We start from the raw sequence: 26,263 nt of genomic DNA, 5'->3' as shown, positions 1-26,263 counted from the left end.
ATTTAAGTAACGTTGACAGACGTAACTGTTAGCCTAGGGGAATACGATCCGTTTGGAAACACTATTTTGGCAAGAAAAGAAACTTCTGTTAAGAGATGGCTTTCAGCACCTTCACCCTTTGTTTAGTTTTGTCAGCCAAGACAACAAAGAATGAGACTTTCTGAATTCAGGCTCCTTAGAGTTACCACGAAACCCACCAAATCAGTCTAAGTTAAGGGCAAAAGCTGACTTCTCAAAAAGTTCAGCTCTTTTAGGTTTTATAAGCAACAACTCTGAGACTAAACTGAAATGATTAAGGAAACATCACCACCACCACCCCACCCAGAAATTAAATAATTGACCTTACAGACACACATATTTCAGTTAATTGTTCCATTTTTAAAAATCACCAATTTATTTTTCTACCCAATCCAGTATCAATGATATACAAAAGGATATAAACAGATTATCATGAATATTTACAGGATGATACACCAAACAATTACCAAGGAACAAATCCTGCAAAATAACAAATTGTTGCTTATCCATGTCCACTCAACTGTACAAGGTTTATTTCTAGGACAATTTCCCAGTTCTCTGGGAAAGAAGTTCTGTGGATTTATACCTTCCATAAGGGTCAAGCAAACATGCTAAGAGCTGATACCATCATGTTTTTATACTAACAGCCGAGAAAGGTTTTTAAAGAATACTCTCTTTCAGACCAATGTTACAGCGTCAGTGGGCTCACAGACAGGATGTGACTTCATCAGAGGAAATGCTTCTCTCCTCTTGGTCTCCCTAAGGTCGTCCTCCTAGTACACAGGAGGAGCTCCCCATAATAACACCCTAGTTCCAACAGATGGTGTGTAGATTATCCACACACAATGGGAAAAAGAAAAACCCCCCTTACCTACTAAATAGAATACAGATCTGGGGAGGCAGTTTCCAGATCTTCAACAGGCAGATATTATGCGGCCTGTATTTAGTACACAGCACATCCTCTTGAGAGAAAACAGGAATGAACATTCTCAGAAACATTCACATTGCTCATCAAACTATACCCAAAGTATATAGGAAATAGCAAAAACCTAAACCTAGCTGGACATTTTATACAAGTAAGTCAAAGTTCAATGGAATCATCCTATCTTTATTCTCAGAAATCCAATGGGTTGAATACCACAGTTCTTCTTTAATGGAAGCAGAAGATTCAAGTCCTTGTCTCCCAAAATGCCTCAGCCAGGGTCAGCACAGAGAGTGGAATATAAAAAGCTTAATTGTGTTAATACATGGAATACAACAGTTCTCAGTCAACCTAGCCACAATTTTCTGTCTTGGCCATCTATAAGAAATGACTACATTTGAAATTCAACTTTCACATTCAACAAAAGAAATCAATTCAGCTTCAGACACAAAGCAAAACCAAAAACAAAAAACAAATGGCAATAGCCTACATATCTAAACACTTGACAATCGGGGAACTGTCCCACAGAGATACGCCCAAGGCCAGTAGCACCCACTTAGAATTTGGCATGTACTGGTTGAAGGGGCAACAGGACCCAGAGCTAAAATATTCAATTATAAAGATATAATAATACATTGATGAATCAGACAAAAGTAGACATATATGATACCACATTAAAGATTCATATACAATACTGTGCTGACTTTAAAGAAAATATTTTGGGACACTAGAAGGAAAAGAATTACAAAGGAGCATTTCAGTCCAAAGCTAGTCCAGTGAATATCTATGACTAGGATTTCCAATCTTTGATCTCCAAAGAAGCTGATCTAATAAATTCTAACAATACTTCGTTCACATTTGGGACACACAGCATACTTCCAAGTACAGTAATCCCTCTGAGGTTTTGGTTTCACTTGCTATTTGATGACTAAGTTGTTTCTGACTATAAAGATCTTCCTATTTTAATTAGCCACTTAACACTACAGACGCTGCTCCCTTTGAGAGACCAGACAAGTTTCACAGAATTTGATCTAATGAAGATGAATGATGGGGAAAAAAGGGAACATTTCCTGGGTTTTTTTGCAAACCTTTTTCTCTTGCTTGAAAAACTCTGCAATCACTTAATGTTTTGTTCCGGAAGAAGAAAGCAAAACTAGCTGGGAAAATACCCATACATTAATACTTGGTGTTTACTAGCATGATACAAAATAAATTCATAGATGTCAGTCAATTGTTTCTTAAAGATCAAATGTGAATTTTTAATCTTGTAACTTAAGAACTCAGTTTTTCCACATTCCTTTATATAGAGTTAGCATCTGTAAACTGAGACCCTTTTTTGGGTAATCATACAAATTTAATTTGTCCCTGGAAACAAAAACACAACCTAACAGATTAACAAAATATGTCCTTTAGACAATATTTTTTCAGTGAATTTTGCTGCACTGTTACCATTTTTATCCTTCAGTAAATGAAACTACACTTAAAAAGTTTACGTATTTTGAGTTTACAAAGAGCTAAACTCTTAATTAAGAAGACTATGAAGTCAACCTATACTCATTTCAGAACTGGCTTCCCTCTTTTCAAAAGTAAATTCTAAAAGTTTTTTAGTTATTATTATTAAGTTATATGAGCTAGAGACATTTTGACTGCCTTCAATGCTTCTGTAAAATTGAATAAAGATTTTATTATACCACACACACAAAAAGCAATTGGTACAGAAAAGGCAGTTTTCAGTTATTCTGTTGAGAATTTCTTTCCATGATTTCTCCCATTAAAGTATAGTTTTCAAAGCAACCACCACGACAAAGGAAGCATCTAATTAGTCCGTTTTCTTCTGATCCAAGAATGCTGAACATTTACTGTCCCATCTGTAGTTGTATCAGCAGTGTAATGAACACAGTTTATATTACTTAACTATTCTTTGAACTCCAAGAACTGTTGAAGTCTTTTCTGATGTTCTGCAGATGCTTGCACAGCACTAAATGAAACATAAATTCAAAGCATAAGCTTTATTTTACATTAAGCATATTAAGTGAACCACAGAGCACAGAGTCAATATTTTTCAAAACAATTAAAAATGAATAGAAATCTTCACTTCTTTAGTATTTCTGAAAAAGTTGGATGAAAAGTCTTTTTAATCTAATGAAGAGGAGGGCTTGCATTCAGTAACGGCATGCTTCTATCTTCTAAAAGACCAAAGCAAATTAAGACTGACAAGTGAAGGCATTGACTTTAACCTGCTCTGCGATGGAACCTGCTGTGCAGAGTTCCAGGCCTTGCAGTAGATTTTCTGGATTTTATTATTTTATTTAAACCAGATTCCAACATTATCTTTGAGCTGCAGAGTATCTGAACTGCCTTCAATACAAAATCCTTTAAACTTAAATGTTTGGTTAAAACACAATAGATTCCATTAATTACTTTCAAAGGTAACAGCTTGGTGGTTTAGATTTACTTCTCCCTTTGAACATAAGTTATGTTTTAGATGGGAACACTGAGTTCTCTCTCCACCCTCACCATCACAAAAATATATTACCTTGACAAAATTAGGGCAAATATATACTGAAACTAGTATAACACTTCCTCTTAAACTTTTGGGCAAAAATTGAATATAAAGATTCCGGTTTTCTAGTTCTTGAATAGGTCACCGCTTTTTAAAGTGCCAAAACAGTCTTATTTTAATAATTTTGTTATGAATCGTCCTAAAATGTCTTATAGACATCTTTACTTTCTTGAACCATGTACCCTCTAATTGAACCATTTCAAGTATTTTACTGCACAAAGATGCCCTCTAGGTGCTAGTGAGGCTGTCTTCTCTAATTTAATGGCTCTGAAACTCTCTCAAACACCAAATCTATGACTTTCCCATGACATTTCTCTCTGCTAGCAGGTAGTAAAGTGTCCCTTACAATTTACTGTTAGTACTCCTGACTCTAGTAGCAATCTCTGCTCCTCAAATAAATTTTGATATGGGCCAGGCATGGTGGCTTACACCTGTAATCCCAACATTTTGGGAGGCTCAGGCAGGAGAACTGCTTGAGCTCAGGAATTTGAGGCTGCAGTGAACTATGCTATGACCTTGTCACTGCACTATAGCCTGGGCAACAGAGCAAGACCCTGACTCAAAAAAAATTTTTTTGATATGTTATAGGCTGGAAAACCAGAATTAAATTAGCCTAAATTAGGAGTAAATGGGAGGTGGCAGGGAATGGGGAGATGTCGGTCAAAGGATAGAAAGTTGCAAACGTGTAGGATGAACAAGTCTAGAGACCTAATGTATAACATGAGGACTATGGCTAACAAAATTGTATTGTACTAGGTATTTTTGTTAAATAAGCAGACTTTAGCTGCCCTTGACATACACACAAGAAAGTAACTATGTGAGATGACAGACACGTTAATTTACTTCATAACAGTAAACATTTTATATGTAAACCCCATGTTATAAATCTCAAATATACACAATACAATTTATCTTTTAAAAAATGAGTAAATAGAGTTGAATGAATGTCTCCAATGAGTAGCCTGTGTTTCTTAGTTGATTTTCAGAGCTCAAGAGCTAACTTCATTTATACCTCGTTCTCAGAGGTAGAGCTTTGAATAGTGAATAATCAGGTATTATACAGTAATAAGTGTCATGATAATGTAGACTGCACAGTGGGCTTTACCTATGTATGATCCATTTTATCTTTACTAACAACAAATGAAACCAAGTGGGTGTGAGAACATTCCCTTTCATGGGGACATAAACTGTATCAGAAAGATTCAGAAGTTAGGGGAAACACCAGCCTATTGGTTAGGAGTACAGACACTATAGACAGAACCCTAGGGTTAGGAAGATTTGCATCTGAATCCTGGTTCTGCAACTCACTACCTGCATAATCTTGGGTGAGTTACTTAACAATCACAGATAGCCAATGATGTAAGCAGACAGAAATCCAGATATTTTAACTCCAGATCTAACATTCTTTCCACTATACGACATTATCCTACATATGTACAAATAGCCTCCACTGGTTTTATCAACTTTAACGCATATATAAAATATGGCTCTTTTCAGAGAAAAGAAACTAAGGCAGAATTTCCTTCTCACAATTTTTATTTTATTTGTTTATTTATTTATTTTTGAGGCAGGGTCTTGCTCTGTTGCCCAGGCTGGAGTGCAATGGTGCAATATTGGCTCACTGCAACCTCCACTTCCCGGTTTCAAGTGATTCTCCTGTGTCAGCCTCTGGAGTAGGTGGGATTATAGTTGCCTGCTGCCACACCCAGCTAATTTTTGTATTTTTGGTAGAAAAGGGGTTTCATCATGTTGGCCAGGCTGTTCTCAAACTCCTGACCTCGGATAATCTGCCCACCTCGGCCTCCTGAAGTGCTGGGATTACAGCTGTAAGCAACTGCACCCGGCCCATTCTCATAATTTTTAATCAGTCATCTATATCTCTTTCTTTTTTTCTTTGAGACAGAGTCTCACTCTGTTGCCCAGGCTGGAGTACAGTGGCACGATCTCAGCTCACTGCTACCTCCACCTCCTGAGTGCAAGCGATTCTCATGCCTCAGCCTCCTAAGTAGCTGGGATTTCAGGTGAGCACCACCACACCCAGCTAATTTTTGTATTTTTAGTAGAGACGGGGTTTCACCATGTTGGCCAGGCTAGTCTCAAACTCCTGACCTCAGGTGATCTGCCCACCTCGGCCTCCCAAAGAGCTGGGATAACAGGCATGGACCACTGTGCCCGGCCTATAGCTCTTTCTCATCTAATAAATCCCTATGCTCCCCTTTTCTTCTTGCCGTTTTTCCCCCAGGGCAATGTTACAGTCCTGCTATTTATCCAGCCACTGATTAAGCTGGCTAAAGCTGGCAGGAACTTCTTTTTTTTTTATTATTATTATTATTATTATTATTATTATTATTATACTTTGAGTTCTAGGGTACATGTGCATAACGTGCAGGTTTGTTACATACGTATACTTGTGCCATGTTGGTGTGCTGCAGCCATCAACTCGTCAGCACCCATCAACTCGTCAGCACCCATCAACTCGTCATTTACATCAGGTATAACTCCCAGTGCAATCCCTCCCCCCTCCCCCCTCCCCATGATAGGCCCCAGTGTGTGATGTTCCCCTTCCCAAGTCCAAGTGATCTCATTGTTCAGTTCCCACCTATGAGTGAGAACATGCGGTGTTTGGTTTTCTGTTCTTGTGATAGTTTGCTAAGAATGATGGTTTCCAGCTGCATCCATGTCCCTACAAAGGACACAAACTCATCCTTTTTTATGGCTGCATAGTATTCAATGGTGTATATGTGCCACATTTTCTTAATCCAGTCTGTCACTGATGGACATTTGGGTTGATTCCAAGTCTTTGCTATTGTGAATAGTGCCGCAATAAACATACGTGTGCATGTGTCTTTATAGCAGCATAATTTATAATCCTTTGGGTATATACCCAGTAATGGGATGGCTGGGTCATATGGTACATCTAGTTCTAGATCCTTGAGGAATCGCCATACTGTTTTCCATAATGGTTGAACTAGTTTACAATCCCACCAACAGTGTAAAAGTGTTCCTATTTCTCCACATCCTCTCCAGCACCTGTTGTTTCCTGACTTTTTAATGATCGCCATTCTAACTGGTGTGAGATGGTATCTCATTGTGGTTTTGATTTGCATTTCTCTGATGGCCAGTGATGATGAGCATTTTTTCATGTGTCTGTTGGCTGTATGAATGTCTTCTTTTGAGAAATGTCTGTTCATATCCTTTGCCCACTTTTTGATGGGGTTGTTTGTTTTTTTCTTGTAAATTTGTTGGAGTTCTTTGTAGGTTCTGGATATTAGCCCTTTGTCAGATGAGTAGATTGCAAAAATTTTGGCTACAGTAACCAAAACAGCATGGTACTGGTACCAAAACAGAGATATAGACCAATGGAACAGAACAGAGTCCTCAGAAATAATACCACACATCTACAGTCATCTGATCTTTGACAAACCTGAGAGAAACAAGAAATGGGGAAAGGATTCCCTATTTAATAAATGGTGCTGGGAAAATTGGCTAGCCATAAGTAGAAAGCTGAAACTGGATCCTTTCTTTACTCCTTATACGAAAATTAATTCAAGATGGATTAGAGACTTAAATGTTAGACCTAATACCATAAAAATCCTAGAGGAAAACCTAGGTAGTACCATTCAGGACATAGGCATGGGCAAAGACTTCATGTCTAAAACACCAAAAGCAATGGCAGCAAAAGCCAAAATTGACAAATGGGATCTCATTAAACTAAAGAGCTTCTGCACAGCAAAAAAAAAAAAAAGGAACTTCAAATTAATCTCGCATACAATGTCCCCCCTGCCTGGCCATGAGCACAGTCAGGCAAGGTCTACGGGTATGCCCTTCTCCTTGCTTTTGTTCTATCATTAATATACGTCATATTTATTTCATTCTTTACATTCATCAGTATTTTCTGAATGTGTCCTACATATTAATTTATATCTTGGAGGCAGTCTAGTGTTGTAGATAAAGATGAAAGATTTTTAAGAGTAAGAAAGACCTGATTTCAGGTTCATGTTTGACATGCACTAGATTGTGCTATCAGGCAAGTTTTAACATCTCTGTGCCTCAGTTTTCATATCTGTACAATTATGATAATTTCTACACTTCACAGGGTATTTGAAAAGAGTAAATGAAAAAACAAAGTTCTAAGTGAATTGTTGAATAGCATTATCTGATAAAACTTCCTAGAATTAGGGAAAGATTTTATACTTCTGTTATCCAATACATTAGCTACTAAACACATGTAGTTATTAAGTACTTCAAATGTGGCTAGGGTGACTGAAAAATTGAATTTTTAACTTTATTTAACTTTAATTTAAATTGGAAGTCTTAAACTATTCATTGATTGCAAACAAAAACAGCAGAGCAATCTCTCATGTCTTCTAAAGTTCATTTATAATTATGATAAATATAAATATAGTTTAGTTACTAAGCTAGTGTCCCTCATCCTGCCTAGCTAGATCATTTCACAAGAGGAAAGCAGTAAACATCAATAAAACTAAATATAAACAGGCTTGGCATTTGTGGTTTTCTCTCTGGTTCTGTTTCTCAAGGTGTTGTGATCTGTCGGTGTTTTTCCAGCATGAATCACAAAGCACCAGGGATTCATTTCTGGAATACTTTGCTCACCCCAAGTCTTCAGTTTGCTGACCAAGATATAACAACAGAATTATTTTAATACACTTTTCTGGAAAGGTACCCGGATTTTCTGCCCTTTTTTCTCCCTTAAGGATGTTTTGGTAATTAAAAATATATATATATATAATTAAATTTGCTGCATTTATAACTTTCTGTCCTCTTTTGTCCATTTGAAAGAAATCCCCAAAGCTTTAGGATGGGCCAAATATTAAAATATAAATATTAAGTCCACATCCAAGCTGTAAGTTCCCGATGAGAATCATCGAGGTCCCAAGAGAACACTTTCAACACATAAGCCTCATCATTCCCACACCTGTTTCTAAGGAAAGTTCCCCAGAAGGGGTCTCATCATGGATCAAAACAGGTAAACTTACTTCAGATGTTCACCAAATGTAGTAGTTATTCGATAGATGGCAGTTTTTAGTGATGCTCTGAATGCAAATCTTAATGTTTTATATGAAGTGTCCACAAGGCTTCCTGAAATCCGGGGTGGTTTACTGGAAGCATGAGGAAGCTTAAAGTACTTGTCGGCTGCCTACACCAAGAAAGAAAACACATCAGTTTAGATTATAGAGAAAGTCAACCTAGGCCATGTGCTGTGGCTCACATGTGTAATCCAAACACTTTGAAAGGATGAGGCGGGAGGACTGCTTGGGCCCAGGAGTTCCACCGTACTCCAGTCTGGGCAACAGAGATCCTGTCTCAAAAAAATTAAATTAAATTAAATTAAAAATTAAAAAGAAAAAAGTCACTTTAGTCCAAAGAATTAAGATTTGAGATAGATACAAATGGATATATACAGAGAGATATATACATATCTATAGATATGCTATAACACATTTCTTATTGTAGATCACAGTCAAAATAGTTTTCATAAACAATGCAATGGGGAGGCTCAGCTACTATGACAGCTACCAGGCCCCCCACAAATCCAGACTTGACCTCAGAAATGAAGCTATCATTCAATAGCCTTGAAAATGCAAAGCCTGAAGCCAAACACCAATGTCCTGCTCTGCTTATGATGTGTGACAGGCAGGAGGAGCTTTATTAAAAGACCTCAGCAAAAAAAAAAAAAAGACCAAACTTTACACTTTACAGAAATAGTTATTCACTAAATAGTTTATCTTCCTTTTCAATTCAAATAAGGCATTTATGAGCAATGACAGATGATACTGCTACATCATGAGGTCCCCATGGAAAAATAAACTGACAAGATATAACGGTATAAGCGTACTATTTATAGTTATGAATGTAACGACCAAAAGAACTGAAAACAAAAATAATTAAAATTATGTTTGCCATCATGTTCTTAATTTCAAGAGCTCTTTAACATCATCTGTTCTTTTTTAATAGCATCCTATTTTTGTTTCAAAGATACAATATCCTTTATTTCTGAGGATTCTGATAGCTTTTTTGTTTTTTAGTTTCTTCCAAGCTGATTTTCCCCCTTTGCTCCTTTTAGTCTCTAACTTCTGCATGAGAGACTTTCCTCAGAAATCTAGCAATCCTCGCTCACAAATGCAAGTAGGACCTGCTAAAGAGCTGAGCACCAATTATAAGTGCATGACTGGGAATTACAGACAAGGGGCTTCACAGTGGGTCATCTGCAGGGAATTTTGCAGGGTGAACCTTCAACTCAGTCACGTTAGGTCTTTCCTCTTGGACTGGTCAGAGGGCCCAAAGAAAGTTTTCTAGTATCCTGACTACAGGGCCTGGCCCCAGTGTTCTGAAGCTAAGAGGACACCAGGGCTTCTGAACTCATCCCTCTTCTTTAGTACAGCACCCACAACTCCCCCAGACTGGGTGTTCTACTCTCTCTTAAAGGATAAACCTCAGACTACAGTGGAGGAGGAGCAATTACCCCACAGCATAGGATCTAGGGATCTAACTAATTTTCACACAGCTCTCACCCAAACCTCTTTATTTTGGGTACCTGTCCCTTCACCCTTGGTTCTTGAGTTACTTGTGCTTCTCCCACCACCAATTTGAAATCTGCCTCTGGAATCTGCTAAGTTAGCTATCTCAACCATCTGCTTTCCAGCTTTGAAAGTTTTGTTGCTATTATGTCCTCTCCTGTTTATGGATTTATGTATTATAAAATACCTTTTCTATAGTTTAGTAGAGTTTTGGGGAAGGAACAAAATTTGATGCATGTGTTCAGTCTGCCACGGTAACTTCAGTGTTATTTAATATTTCACTGAATTTCACTGAATTTAGTGCTATTTAAGTATTTCACTGAATTTCAACAACTACCTAAAATTATCTCAAGCATGTTCCAGTCTTGGGAAACATTTTTAAAGTTGATAGCAGAAAAAATAAATGATTGGACTCAGAGTTATTGTGGCAGATTGAACAAATGCATCAAATTTTGTTCCATCATAATGGAAAAGTTATATTCTTTTCAATTTTCTTGCAAACGTACTGATTAACCCTCAGTATACCAGGATAAACAGTCATCATCATTACTGCCTGGGTCCTATGAATACTTTATATCTTTTGTAGTCTAAAATCATTTTACAAACAATTTACAGATGACAAGGTAATGTAAAATAACATCATAAAACTTTAAATAAGAAGACCAGGCACAATGGTTCACACTTGTAATCCCAGCACTTTGGGAGGCTGAGGCGGGAGGATTGCTTGAAGCCAGGAGTTCTAGACCAGCCTGGGCAACATAGAAAGATTCTGTCACTACAAAAAATTTAAAAATTAGCTGGATGTGGTCCAACACCTGTAGTCACAACTACTCGGGAGACTGTGGTGGAAGGATGACTTGAGCCCAAGAGTTCAAGGTTACAGTGAACCATGATCATGTCACTGTACTCTAGCCGGGGCAACAGAGCAATACTCTGTCTCTAAAAAAATAAATAAATAAAACAAAATAAAAAAGAAAATAAGAATATAAACATGGCAAATCCAAATTTTTATTCCATATTTTCTAGGTTTTGAAGGTATACACACCTGAAATGAGCAATGTCCTTTGAATGCAACCAGTTGTTCACCAGCTATTATGCATAAATCTGGAATACATCCATCTTGTAAATACTAATTCCAAATTTAAGCTGTATCTCTAATAGGTTCTAGCTCATCAATACTGCTGGGTTTTTTTCTTGTATTTGCACCATCAAAATGCAGTACCTTAAAAAACTTTAGACAACTCATAATTTTGCTGAACAAAGAAGTACAGCCATTTTCTTTGCACCTTAATTGCAAAACATTTTCTTTTTCTTTCTTTTTATTTTTGAGACAGAGTATCACTCTGACACCCAGGCTGGAGTACAGTAGTGCGATCTCGGCTCACTGCAACCTCTGCCTCCAAGGTTCAAGCGATTCTCCTGCCTCAACCTCCCAAGTAGCTGGGATTACAGGCGCCCGTGACCACACCCACCTAATTTTTTTGTTTCTTGTTTTTTGTTTTTTGTTTTTGAGATGGAGTCTTGCTCTGTTGCCCAGACTGAAGTGCAGTGGCACGATCTTGGCTCAATGCAAGCTCCGCTCCCAGGTTCACACCATTCTCCTGCCTCAGCCTCCTGAGTAGCTGGGACTACAGGCATCCACCACCACGCCCGGCTAATTTTTTGTATTTTTAGTAGAGACGGGGTTTCACTGTGTTAGCCAGGATGGTCTCAATCTCCTGACCTCATGATCCGCCCGCCTCAGCATCCCAAAGTGATGGGATTACAGGTGTGAGTCCCGCGCCCGGCCATTTTTTCATATTTTTAGTAGAGACAGGGTTTCACCATATTGGCCAGGCTGGTTTCGAACTCCTGACCTCAAGTGATCCGCCCACCTCAGCCTCCCAAAGTGCTAGGATTACAGGCATGAGTCACCGCACCCAGCTGCAAAACATTTTCATTCTTAGGTTTATAAATACAAATTCAAATGATCAATTCCAGTGGCTTCTTTTCTTTGACATCACCTATTGCCTTCTTATCTTTGTATACACACACCCACCTTCAGCACCTATCCCCTTACAAATTGTATAAAGTAAATTTTGGCGCACAAATACAACAGAAAATGAAGAAACACTGGTCATGTGTACTCTTAGCAAAATGAGAGATTTAAGTTCTTATTATAAAATACTGTGGGATGAAGTCTTTCCTGTTGAATGACTTACTAGATAAGCATACCATACTAGATATATTTCCTTTCTCTCCTTAAAAACATATTGTTCTGTAATCCTTGGGTTTCAGGAAAACATATCTAGAATACATCAACTGAAGGTTCAGAGTCTGAAATTCCTCTTTTTTTTTTTTTTTTTTTATGAGACGGAGTCTCACTCTGTCATCCTGGCTGGAGTACAATAACTAATGATCTCAGCACACTGCAACCTCTGCCTCCCTGGTTCAAGCAATCCTCCCACCTCAGCCTCCCTAGTAGCTAGGATTAGCAGGCATGCGCCACCATGCCCAGCTAATTTACTGCTATTTTTAGTAGAGACAGGGTCTCACCATGTTGGCCAGGCTGGTCTCGAACTCCTGACCTCAAGTGATCTGCCCTCCCCGGTTTCCCAAAGTGCTGGGATTACAGGCGTGAGCTACTGCGCCCAGTCCCGAAATTCCTCTTATATTTCACCATCATCATTAAAGTCTAGAGCTATGCTGTCCAATATGGCAACCACTAGCCATATGTAGCTATTGAGCACCTGAAATGTGGCAGGTCTGAACTGAGATATGCTACAAAGTGAAAAATAAACACCAGATTTCTAAGAATTAGCATGTAAAAATGGATATAAAAGATCTCATTGGTAATTTTATCTTGATTACATGATAAAATGATACTACCTTAAATACTGGTTTAAATAAGCTGTACTATTAATGTCACCTGTATTTTGCCAATTTATCTACCAGAAAATATAAGAGTACATAGGTGACTGCATTTTATTTCTATTGGACAGAATTGGTCTAGAGTGCTGCTATCTGTCTCTCTGCATTTGTCTTCCAATGTGTCTCAGTAATTGTTTTATTGGCAATTTTCTTCCCTTTACCATTGTGGACAGAAAATTTAAAAATTATACAATTATCAATTGTATTCAGTGAAAGCTTTAAAAAAGACTACAAAGATGTGTGTCTAGACTTTTTATATAGCTTTTCATGAAAAATCATGCAATACTACATGATTTTATCATTCTTCTGTCTTCATATTAGTCTTTTTTACAACATAATAACTAATGAGTAATGATAAAATAATTCCTAGGATAATCGACAGCAAATTGTTACAAGATAGTGAAAATGTACAATCACTAGATCTATAATATACCTTAGATTTTAAAAGGGCCCAACAGACCTACATGGATAATTGCAAGAGAATACATTTTGTTGATTTTTTTTTTTTTTTTTGCTTTTTTTTTTTTGCTTTTTTAGACAGGGTCTCACTCTGTTGCCCAGGCTGGAGTGCAGTAGTGCAATCATACCTCACTGTAGTCTCAAACTCAAGCAATCCTCCTGTCTCAGCCTCCTCACTATTAGAGGCTACAGGTGCACACCACAGCACCCTGCTAATTTTTTTAAAACCTTTTATAGAGACAGGATATCGCTTTGTTGACCGAGCTGGTCTTGAACTCCTGGCTTCAAGCAATCCTCCCACCTCAGCCTCTCAAAGTGCTGGGATTACAAATGTGAGCCATCACACCCAACCCTGTTGAATTTTTTAAATAAGTAATTGCTCTCTTTGTTTTGTACAAGACCTCTAAGAAAGAATAAAGGTCCTAAAATAGCAATCTTTATAAGTAGTTAGAAATGCTCAAAAAAGAAATGCAAAAAATCAATTAGGTCCAACACACCCTAATGGTATAAGCATTAAATTAAGAAGGAAAACCTCAGTTTAGAGTAAATGTGTCCTTAACCCCTCTCTTATTCTCACTAATCTCACACTAGCCACATTTGTAACAAAAGATAAGCAGGCTTCAGGTTTAGAGACCTCAGCAAATAAGAGTATCAAGCTAGAATTTAAAATCATTAACTTTTCTCACTTTAATTGCCTTCTAATATCAAAAAGCACTGAAAACAAAAAACAAAAACAAAAAAATTTCTGTAACCTTATTTTTTCTTTGTGAGACAGGGTCTCATTCTGTTGCCCAGGCTGGAGTGTAGTGGTATGATCACAGCTCACTGAGCTTTGACCTCCCAGGCTCAAGTGATCCTCCCCGCTCAGCCCCCAAGTAGCCGAGACTATAGGCTTGTGCACCTCCCCACCTAAATTTTGTTGTTGCTGTTGTTGGAGACAGGATTTCACCATATTGACCAAGGGCTCAAGCAATCCATCAGCCTTGGCCTTCCAAAGTGCTGGGATTACATGTGTGTGCCACCATGCCCAGACAATCTTTTTTTTTAAAGTGATGTGATGTTGTAACAAAAGATGTAAATCTTTTGGTGGCAAAGCTGACCTGACCTGGACTCATCTGGCAGTAAAACATGACCTGTGCTGACACAGGCTATTTACAGTCTTCATCCCACTTTACCCCACTTAATCTGAATATTCAGAGAGTTAACCGGAGAAAAGCATTAATGTATCTGATTAAGGGGATTCTACCTCAGATACCAAAAGGAATGTAATATAGTATATGATATATATATATACACACTATGTCACATTTTTAAAATTAAAAAACATCTGAATTCTGAAATATATGTTAGGGTTTGAGATAAAGGACTATAGACCCATATTCTATTTGTAGCAAGTCAAACTAGTTTTCCTTTACAATAGTCATAAAATTTCCTTTGAAATAAATTTATGTTTAAAATAAATGACTTAGCTGGGCATGGTGGCTCACGCCTGTAATCCCAACACTTTGGGAGGCCAAGGCAGGAGGATCGCTTGAGCCTAGGAGTTGGAGACCAGCTTGGGCAACAAAGGGAGACCCTATCTCTTTATAAAAAAAAAAAAAAAAGAATAAATGAATGACTTAAAACACTAAGTAGATAAAAGCTCAGGGAAATAAGATATGACTAAATGACAACAGTATGTGATAATATAGTTATGACAAAAATTATGAAGATAATATATGAATGGTTTAAACTGGGTATCTGACACTATGTCTGCTAGATTGCTTGCTAATAGTATTGACAGCAATACTTTTTTTTAACCTTTCTTTTAATCTGAAAGATCTTTTCTCCTGTATAAGAATTATCATGCGGCTGGATGCAGTGGCTCACGCCTATAATTTCAACACTTTAGGAGGCCGAGGCAGGCAGATCGCTTGAGCTCATGAGTTCAAGAGCAGCCTGGGCAACATGGCAAAACCCTGTCTCTACTAAAAGTACAAAAAACTAGTTGGGCATAGTGGTGCATGCCTGTGGTCCCAGCTACTTGGGAGGCTGAGGTGGGAGGATCACTTAAGCCCAGTGTGTGAAGTTGCAGTGACCAGTCTGGGTGATAGAGCAAAACTCTGTCACGCAAAAAAAAAAAAAAAAAAAAAAGGTCATGCAGCATAGGAATAATGACAACAAAGTAGTAAGAGCTAACCTTTACTAAGCACCTATTATGGGTCATACATGCCAAGGGTTTTACAGAGATAATCTCATTTATTCTTCACAACCCTATGAGTTAGCTAGCTACCATTATCATCGTTCCCATCTTCCAGATACAAAAACTGATGTTTAGAGATTGCCATATTTATTGGTTCTATACTTTTTGTTTCTGTTTTTACATTTTATGCTTTCTGAAATGAAGATATATGTTCCAATTAATGGCATCTTAGATTCGAAGAAATATAATAAATGTTATTTTCCAACTAGGAAACAGTAGAAGCTGGAATTCAGACATAAGTCAGTCTGACTCCAGATCTCACACTTTGACACATCTGCCATACTGCCATTCTATTGTGAAAAAGGAGGTTAAGAAATGCAAGCCTCTGCCAAGCTCTCCCAAAGGTAATCTAAAAGGGTGGCCTGCGAAGGCCTTCGGGTTCAAAACCCTAGTTTCTAATTTTGACTCAACCATTTACTAGGTACAATCATGAATAAGTTGTACTCACACAGAAAATAGTTTCTGAAAGAGACTTCAGGATGCAAAATAGGCCTTCTTTTAACCTCACAGGGTTTTACAAAAAAAAATTTTTAAACAATTTCTTTTGGAATACTATGCAAATGTTAGGTAAAGCAGCATAGGACTTTACAGAAACCAAGAATAGACTCTGACTGGTACAATGTTGGTCAAGGGTATCTGGGCCTTCAAATCCATAGCTCCAGCTCTCAAGAATATTCCTTTTTTTCCCTCATTCCTCCTTCCAACCCCTGCATTCTCCAGGAGCCATTAATTATCTCACCTCTCTATCCCCTACTTGCAAGACTAGCTCAGATTCACCTGTCACATGTTCTCTGATCATCCTGCATTTCTTTTTTTCTTTTTTTGAGACAGAGTTTTGTTCTTGTTGCCCAGGCTGAAGAGCAATGGCACAAGCGCAGCTCACCGCAACCTCTGCCTCCCAGGTTCAAGCGATTCTCCCACTTCAGCCTCCCAAGTAGCTAGGATTATAGGCGTCCACCATCACGCCCGGCTAATTTTTTGTATTTTTAGTAGAGACAGGGTTTCACCATGTTGGCCAGGCTGGTCTCAAACTCCTGACCTCAGGTGATCCACCCGCCTCAGCCTCCCAAAGTCCTGGGATTACAGGCGTGAGCCACCGTGCCCAGCCTCATCCTGCACTTCTCTGCACAGTGGCACTGACTACAACTGTAGTTCTTTGTATGATTATCTGTTTTACATCCTGGAAGCTCCTGGAGGGCAGGAACCCTGTCTTTTTCCATTCTGTATCGTATCACATGCTAACTGCTTGATAATTAAATAGTTACCGGAGGGATGGATCTGTGAATGGCATAAAGGTAAACATCAATATTCCAAGTACATCAAAATTTGACCTTCAAATGATGCGGCAAAAAAATATAATAGATAGGGCTGATCAACTTCATCAGGATGACATCGGCCTGTCCACAGAAACCAAGGCTATCTAAAGAACGTAAAACATATTTTAAAGACGAAAAGGTTCTGGAGATGGATGGTGCTGATGACTGCATAACAATGTGAATATATTCAATGTCATAGAACCATACACTAAAAAATAGATGAAAAATTGTCATTTTTATGTTATGTATATTTTACTAAGTTTAATTTTTTTTTTTTTCCTAGAGACAGGGTCTCACTCTGTTGCCCAGCCTGGAGTACAGTCACATAACTCACTGCAGCCTCAACTTCCTGAGCTCACATGATCCTTTAGCCCCAGCCTCCCAAGTAGCTGGAACTATAGGCTAGCATCATCACACCCAGCTAATTTTTAAAGTTTTTTTATAGATACTGTCTCACTATGTTGCCCTGGCTGGTCTTGAATTCCTGACCTCAAGCTATCCTCCTGCCTCATAGCCTCCCAAAACGCTGGGATTACAGGCATGAGCCAACGCATTTAGCCAAAAAATTTTAATTATAAAATATGTCATTTTGGTTCCTAATATTTTGCATGTAAGTACCCTTTTTAAAGACAACAATAAAATCCTGTGGACTTCCAGAGGTTAATACTTGCTGTCCATCCACTGATAAAGGAAATAACTACTATGAATTCAGCAATGTTTTCAAATGAATTTGTATTTTAATTAACCAAAACAGCATGTAAAAACATCTGAGAAAACAGCTGCAAACATGTTGGAGAAATGGTAATCATTCAAATGAAAGTATGTATGTCCCTTATAATAACTGTGATCTCCAGGATGGTCTGGCCATTGGCAGAAACCACTGAGCTAGCTAGCATTTCCATCACTCTACTCCTTGCCCTCTGAATAGTTTGAAGAGTGAAAGGCTCCCCTTCCCTTTCACATTTTGCCTTTAATGATTCAGTGAAATGGCTGATGTTATTGATACTGAAAAGTAAAACAAAAGGATAGAACAGTTCCACACAATTGTTCCTTAGTAACACCCAGAAGCCAGTAATGTACAACTTGCCTTAAATTACAGAGATACTTAGAACTTACTGTCTTCACTTTGATCCCTTCTAGACCAAAGAACAGAAAGCCAAAAATATATAACAGGGATTATATGAGTCACATCACATTCCTGCCTCTCAAAACAAAAAGATGGTTTGGGAGCATTTTAATCAACCCATTGCATCAGAATTGTCACTAAATTTAAGCCCCAAAACAGAAGCCTTTGTCCACTGAACCAGCAATGACGCAATCCAGCAGCCATCCAACAAGCATTAAATAAGTGCCTGTCATTTGCCAGCTACTATATCAGATGATGGGAATAGAGGTAAGACAAAGTCCCCCACCTCTACTCTGGCTAACATGAAGAGGAGACAATAAAAGTCAATAAAGACAATAAAGTACTGAGGGGGGAGTTATAGAGTAGAGTCAGACCAAAGGAGAAAAATATGTTCTAGACAAAAAAGGAAAAAAAAGGCAGCATGTGCAGAGTTAGAGTCAAGTTAAGAAAATAAGATATATTTGGTGGGAGGTAGAGACTGAATAGTCTATGGTGGTTATAAGAGCAGAGGACTCATGGGAATAGCAGAATGGCTGGAATCAGAGCATGAAGTAACTCAGTTGAGAGTCTATAGGGGCAAGAGGATGTAATAATTCAGGACAAAAATGCCAAGATCCTGAAGCAAGGCAGGAGGGATCGGCAAGAGAATGGGTGGATAGTGGAACTGCCACATGGGTGCAGCTCAAGGACATGGGGACAAAGGAGTTGAAGGAATTGGTAATAAAGTGGTTGAACTAATAGACTACAAGGTCCAAACTGGATACAGAAAGGCATATACGTAGTCAGGAGGGAGCTGAAAGACAAAGAACATGGGGAAAAGGAACTGGAAATCCTGGTAGGATCAAAGAAACTGTACAGAAGCAGCAAGGACATGAAAGGGCTGCACCTGGAGCAAGGGCTCTTACACTGGGTCCATAGACCTAAGGGAAAAATTCCGGGGGTACAAACTTGAATTACACATTTACTTTTACTAAGATCTAATTAAAATCCAGCATTTCCTTCAACTATGAATGTAAGCAACAAATCGTAGTAGCATTAGCAGTTCCTGTGACTTTGTCACCAACAGAAATCACCAATATCTCCATATCTCAATACAATTGTTACAATTATCCTGAAATACCATTCATCTTATCCCTACCTCAAAATAAGTTACTGGACTCACTGACAGATCTTGTTATGTAATGCAATAATTAAAAACCACATATTACTGTATCATAAATTTAACATCTTGATAATTACATTTCAATATAACTGATTTTCTTTTTAATCCTAAGCACTTTATGCATTTAAGAACATGATTCTGAGAAGAAGTTCATGGGCTTCAACAGACTGCCAAAGGAATCCTTGGAACAAAAACATTTAAGGACTCTAGCTTACAGGGTAGAATCCTGGAGTTTCAAGCTCTGGCGGTGGAGTATTCAGGGGATAATTGGGCCTAGGTGATAGTTGTGGGTTGAAAGGGTATACAAATGGGTAGTGAAGAGGAGGAAGTCAAAGAATTGTGCAGACAAGGTGTCGGGCAGATTACCCACACAGACTCTGAATTACTCATTACAATCAACCTCAGGATGTAGAGTGGAAAAAAAAAAAAAGACTGTGAGGCAGTTTGCAAAATCTGATGATGGCAGAGCATGACCAAAAGGTTGACTATGATGTGGCTCAAGGGAAAACAGACATTATAAGCCCACATAAGGAGGAGTTTTATACTGAGAAGCTAAGTATCAGGTCACTGGTCCTGTTCTCTTTGTTCTATCTTTTCTCAACATCCAAAAATATGCTTCTTTGCCTTGTTCTACTCTGCCCCTCCAAAGTATTCTCCATTCCAACTCCCCTGTTTCTAAGTAAACAGGGCCTGCTATGACTTAAATTTGTCACTCAGAAAGGATGTGCTAGAAACTTAATCCCCAATGCACCAGTGTTGAGAGGTGGGGCCTAATGGGAGGTGTTTAGGTCAGGAGGACTCCACTCTCAAGAATGAGTTAATGCAGATTACAGAGACCATCCTGGCTAACACAGTGAAACCTTGTTTCTACTAACAAAACAAAAATTAGCTGGGCATAGTGGCGGGTGCCTGTAGTCCCAGCTACTGGGGAGGGTGAGGCAGGAGAATGGTGTGATCCCAGGAGGCGGAGCTTGCAGTGAGCCAAGATCGCACCACTGCACTCCAGCCTGGACGACACAGCAAGACTCCGTCTCAAAAAAAAAAAAGAAAAAAAGAAAAAAATACATAAATCAGTTGGGCATAGTGGCATGCACCTGTACTCCCAGCTACTCAGGAGGCTGAGGCAGGAGAATCACTTGAACCCGGGATACGGCGGTGGCAGTGAGCTGAGATCACACCACTGCACTCCAGCCTGGGCAACAGAGCAGAGACTCCGTCTCAACAAAAAAAAAGCGGGGAAGGGATGTGGATCTGTAGCTTCTTCCCAGGTCTACTGCACTGCTAATGCCCTGCAATCAGACTGGGCTCTAGTCCCAGCTCTGCCACCTAGGAGATTGTGTGTGACATCTGAGGTAAGTTGCTGCACTACTAAGCCTCCCTCATCTATTAAAAAAGGGCGAAAACACTTCCACCTTGCTGACTTCACAAGATAGTTATAAAGATCAAATAATAATGATATCAAATTACTCTCTAGACTATAAGCACTGTACCATTATTGTTATTCTAACTATACTGAAAGAGTGAAAAAAAATAATGTTATGAGCATCAAAGATATGCCCAAATCATGGTCATCCTATTGTGCAGTCAGAAAAACCAAATACTCGAAGCTGCAGGGAATTACTAGGAAACTATTTATTTACAGAAAGGTACTTGGGAAAGAGTACAAATAATAAAACTATCCATGTAGACACACACATCTCAAGTAACACACATGAGAAAGTACTGACAAAAAGTGCTCAAAGCAAAAAATCACTGGTTTTGATGGGTAAGATTTTTTAATAGGTAAAATGAATTGAGTTTTAAAGAAAGAAATGGAGAAGCATATTTTCTCTTCGTTATCTTTTATTTTTTTGAGACAGGATCTCACTCTGTCACCCAGGCTGGAGTGCAATGGCGTAATTTTGGCTCATTGCAGCCTCTACCTCCTGGGTTCAAGAGATTCTCCCCTGTCAGCCTCATAAGTAGCTGAGAATACAGGTGCACACCACCACACTCTGCGAATTTTTTAAAAATTTTTTGTAGAGACGGAGTTTCATGTTGCCCAAGCTTCTCTTCATATCTTAAATGGTTTCCCAAGACCAAAAGATGCACCAGTTTTATCATTTTATCATTTAAGCCTAGTTCAATTCCACTTCCTCCAGAAGGCCTACTATATCCACCAGATGCTTTTTTTTTTTTTTTTTGTGAGACAAGGTCTCGCTTTGTGGTCCAGGCTGGAGTGCAGTGGCACGATCTCCACTCACTATAACCTCCGCCTCCTGAGTTCAAGCAATTCTCCTGCCTCAGCCTCTCGAGTAGCTGGGACTACAGGCTCACACCACTGTGCCTAGCTAATTTTTCTATTTTTTTTTTTTTGTAGAGATAGGGTTTCACCTTGTTGCCCAGACTGGTCTTGAACTCCTGAGCTCAGGTGATCTGCCCATCTTAGCCTCCCAAAGTGTTGGGATTATAGGTACAAGCCACTGCACCTGGCCTCCAGATGCTATCTCTACATGCCTCTAGCACTTAGTGTTTACAGCTGTCATGTGACATAAGGTGACATAAAAAGTACCAAGCAACATGAAGTTAGAAAAAGAAGCCTGCTGCAAAGCAGAAAGCATGTGTTTTATTTTTTGCCCTTCTTTAAGTCTAGGACCAAGAAAACCTATTAGTTAAAACTAGCCATCAAGCCTGGTGATAGGCATCTATTGGCCTCAGCTCTTGAGCCTCAACCCAAAAGGGCACTTTATCTGCATGGGTCATTTAATTACAGGTCACTTTCAGTAGCTACAAATTGTGTAAGGATTCACTTTTGTCAGTGAACAGAAGTCTAGTATTTCAAACAATGTGTTTAATACCAGGGGCATACCCTACAGGTTTAGTATACTTTCTTTTTCTGTTTCTGTAAAATGTTATAAGCAGATTAAAAGTTTTCTCTTTCTAAACTTTTAGTTTTGTTTTTTAAAATAGAGACAGGGTCTCACTCTGTTACCCAGGCTGTAGTGCAGTGGTAGAATCGTAGCTCACTGTAGCCTCAAACTCCTGGCTCCAATGATTCTCTCATCTCGGGCTCCTGAGTAGCTGGGACTACAGGCATACACCACTATGGCTAGCTAATTTTTTATTTTTTGTAAAAACCGAGTCTTGCCATGTTGCTTAGGCTGATCTCAAACTCTCAACCTCAAGTGACCCTCCAGCCTCAGCCTCCCAAAGCACTAGGATTATAAGCATGAGCCACACCGGCCTCTTTTCTGTCTTTTAGATTGTAATTTCCTGAGGGCGAAAAAGTACATTATTTTAACTTCCAACATGTTCTGTCACTCGATAAATGTGATATATAGGAAACAAGCAAAGCACTGGGTGGGAGGGGAAGATGACCTCTACCCCCTCCCAACCCACAGATTGCTTACCTCTTGCAGCGTCAACAAAGTATTAAGGATAGCTGGTAGTGTAGTCTGGACAACTCCAAATCTATCCTCTGTAAATGATGCTGCTACTAAGTGCGACAGACCTCAAGGGAAAAAAGAAAAAAAGGTTAAAAGTGAATCCAAATTAGGCAAAACTATTTGAAATACATCTATTTTAGGAAGGATTAATATTCTGAATATAAAAAGAAATAAAGGCTGGGCATGGTGCCTCACACCTGTAATCCTAACACTCTGGGAGGCTGAGGTGGGCAGATCGCTGAAACCTAGGAGTTCGAGACAAGCCTGGGCAACATGGTGAAACCCCTTCTCTACAAAAAATACAAAATTAGCCAGGTGTGGCACCACAAACCTATAGTCCCAGCTACTCGGGAGGCTGAGGTGGGAGGATTACTTGAGCCCAGGAGGCAGAGGTCGAAGTTAGCAAAGATCACACCACTGCACTCCAGCCTGGGCAACAGAGTGGGACTGTCTCGAAAATAAAAAGTAAAAATAAATAAATAAATAAATAATAAACAAACAGAGGAGCAATTCAATAGAAAAATGGGCAAAAAAATTGGAATAGGCACTGAAAAAAGTACTCAACTGCATTTGTTATGAATAAAATAACAGTCTCTGGCTTTACATTCTATTAGGAAGAAAATTTTAAAAATAATATAGTGTTGGGTAATGATATGTGCCAGGAAAAAAAAAAAAAAAAACCATGTGGTAAGGGCATACAGCTTGTGAGGATGATACTTTTCAGAGAATGGTCAGCAAAGGCCTCTGAGCATCATTTAAGCACTGAGAAGGCTGTATCTATATGATGAAAACAGCTCTTTAACAACTAAGTTTTCATAATTAACATAAGTTAACATAAGTTAAAAACAATCTATCTGTTGCACTTTTTTGAAGTAGAGAAAGATATAAAAGAATCCAGGCTCGACAGCCTAGGCAACATAGCAAGACCCTGTCTCTTTAGCTGGGTGTGGTGGCATGCACCTGTAGTCCAAACTACTCAGGAGGCTGAGGGAGGAGGATTGTATGAGCCCAGGAGCTCAAGGTTGCAGTGAGCTATGATCATGCCATTGAACTCCATCTTGGGAGACACAGCAAGACTCTATCTCTTAAAACAAACAAAAAAAAAGACTAAGTATGGTGGCTCACACCTGTAATCTCAGCACTTTGGGAGGTCAAGGCAGGAAGATGACTTGAGCCCAGGAGTTCAAGGCCAGACTGGATAATCTCGTCTCTATAAAAAAATTGTTTTTTTTTTTTTTTTTTTTTTGAGAACGAGTTGCGCTCTGTTACCCAGGCTAGAGTGCAGTGGCATGATACTGACTCACTGCAGCCTCCACCTCCCAGGTTCAAGTGACTCTCCAGCCTCAGCCGCCCGAGTAGCTGGGATTACAGGCACATGCCAGCATGCCTGGCTAATTTTTGTGTTATTAGTAGGGAAGGGGTTTCACCATGCTGGCCACGCTGGTCTCGAACTTCTGACCTCAGGTGATCTGCCTGCCTCGGCCTCTCCAAAGTGCTGGGATTACAGGCGTGAGACACTGCAACTGGTCCAAAAATTTTTTTTTTTTTTTTGAGACGGAGTCTTGCTCTGTCGCCCAGGCTGGAGTGCAGTGGCCGGATCTCAGCTCACTACAAGCTCCGCCTCCCGGGTTTACGCCTTTCTCCTGCCTCAACCTCCCGAGTAGCTGGGACTACAGGCGCCTGCCACCTCGACCGGCTAGTTTTTTGTATTTTTTAGTAGAGACGGGGGTTTCACCGTGTTAGCCAGGATGGTCTCGATCTCCTGACCTTGTGATCCACCCGTCTCGGCCTCCCAAAGTGCTGGGATTACAGGCTTCAGCCACCGCGCCCAGCCCAAAAAATTTTTTTAAAACAAAAATTAACAGGGTGTGGTGGTGTGCAACCGTGGCCCCAGCTACTCAGGAGGCTGAGGTGGATTGCTTGAGCCCAGGAGGTGGAGGATACAGTGAGCCGTGTTCATACCACTACACTTGAGCCTGGACCAGAGCAAAACCCTGTCTCAAAAAAAAAAAAAAGAACCCAGGCTCAGTTTCTCTGCTTACATACAAGAAAAAATTGTGCCCAAATCGAAGTATGCCCAAATATATTTTTCAAAATGATCTACATAAAACAAAGATACAAAAACGAATCTGTACATTCAAAGACTGAGATCAAGGACCAGAAGTGACCTTTCATCTTTCATGGATGATACTTCAATATTTAACTGACAGTTAAAATCACAGTTACAGTTCACAGCCAATGCTTACCTTCTAATGCCCAAATATGCATTTGGGCATCTGAAAAAACAGCCTGAATGGAGGCCTCTGGGTGCTACAAATAAAAACAAAAACATTTAAGTGAGTTCCCCTGAAAACTCCATTATTTCCTTTAATTAAATATGTAGACTATAAAATAAAAAATTCACAGCTGCCTCTCAATAATTAAAATTTAAAATAAATTATTTTATACTTAACTTGGTAATTACTCATTTAATACAACAAAGCATTCTACCATGTGGCTCTTGCCAAGTCTCTAAATCTCTGTGCCTCAGTTTCTAATTTAAAGTTACATATACTCAAACCACCTCGGAGGATTAGTACAAAGATCACTTAAGTGAATGGTTACAGGAACTCTTTTTAAAAAACTTGGCTGGGGCCGGGCACGGTGGCTCAGGCCTGTAATCCCACAACTTTGGGAGGCCGAGGCAGGTGGAACACGAGGTCAGGAGTTCGAGACCAGCCTGGCCAACATAGTGAAACCCCCATCTCTACTAAAAATACAAAAAATTAGCTGGGCATGATGGCAGGCGCCAGTAATTCCACCTACTCAGGAGGCTGAGGCAGGAGAATCGCTTGAACCCAGGAGGTGAAGGCTGCGGTGAGCTGAGATTGCACCATTGCACTCTAGCCTGGGCAACAAAAGTGAAATTCCATCTCAAAAAAAAAAAGAAAAAGAAAAAGAAAAAGAAAAAAACTTAGCTGGGTGCAGTGGCTCATGCCTGTAATCCTAGCACTTTGGGAGGCCAAGGTGGGTAGATCATTTGAGGTCAGGAGTTTGAGACCAGACTGGCCAACATGCTGAAACCCCATCTCTACTAAAAATACAAAAATTAGCTAGGTGTGGTGGCATGCGTCTGTAGTCCCAGCTATTTGGGAGGCTGGGGCAGGAGAATTGCTCAAATCCAGATGGTTGAGATTGCAGCAAGCCAAGATCACACCAGTGCATTCCAGCCTGGGATGGCCGGACGTGGTGGCTCACGCATGTAATCACAGCATTTTGGGAAGCCGAGGAGGGTGGATCACCTGAGTCAGGAGTTCGAGACCAGCCTGGCCAACACGGTGAAACCCTGTCTCTACTAAAAATACAAAAATTAGCTGGGCGTGGTGGCACATGCCTGTAGTCCCAGTTACTCAGGAGGCTGAGGCAGGAGAATCGCTTGAATCTGGGAAGCGGCAGTTGTAGTGAGCTGAGATCATGCCATTGCACTCCAGCCTAGGCGACAAGAGCGAAACTCCATCTCAAAAAAAAAAAAAACCCAAAATTAAATAAATAAATAAATAATAAAAATAAATAAATTGGTCAGGCGCAGTGGCTCACGTTGG

At 39.4% G+C, this 26,263-nt stretch overlaps 1 protein-coding gene and 1 non-coding gene across 3 annotated transcripts in view; both read right to left on the bottom strand.

Moving 5' to 3' along the window:
* Window positions 1-357: 357 nt before the first annotated feature.
* The window catches only part of NDC1 (NDC1 transmembrane nucleoporin), a 67,076-nt gene continuing 41,170 nt past the window's right edge, over window positions 358-26,263 (bottom strand). For both annotated transcript variants that reach the window (XM_007978687.3, XM_073007295.1), the window contains exons 15-18: window positions 24,929-24,992; window positions 22,647-22,747; window positions 8,501-8,661; window positions 358-2,918 (exon numbers count right to left, since the gene is read on the bottom strand). In XM_007978687.3, the coding sequence (XP_007976878.2) occupies window positions 2,855-2,918; window positions 8,501-8,661; window positions 22,647-22,747; window positions 24,929-24,992 (390 nt within the window). In that variant the 3' untranslated portion in view covers window positions 358-2,854. The remainder of the gene's footprint in view (window positions 2,919-8,500; window positions 8,662-22,646; window positions 22,748-24,928; window positions 24,993-26,263) is intronic.
* On the bottom strand, window positions 7,210-7,328 carry LOC119626465 (small nucleolar RNA SNORA58). Its single transcript, XR_005242630.2, has one exon. It is a non-coding gene; the product is annotated as a small nucleolar RNA SNORA58 (small nucleolar RNA).

The sequence above is a fragment of the Chlorocebus sabaeus genome, chromosome 20, assembly GCF_047675955.1.
Source record: "Chlorocebus sabaeus isolate Y175 chromosome 20, mChlSab1.0.hap1, whole genome shotgun sequence".
NCBI lineage: Eukaryota > Metazoa > Chordata > Mammalia > Primates > Cercopithecidae > Chlorocebus > Chlorocebus sabaeus.
Note: the sequence above shows the minus strand (reverse complement) of the source record. Positions and strands in the feature narration are given on the sequence as shown.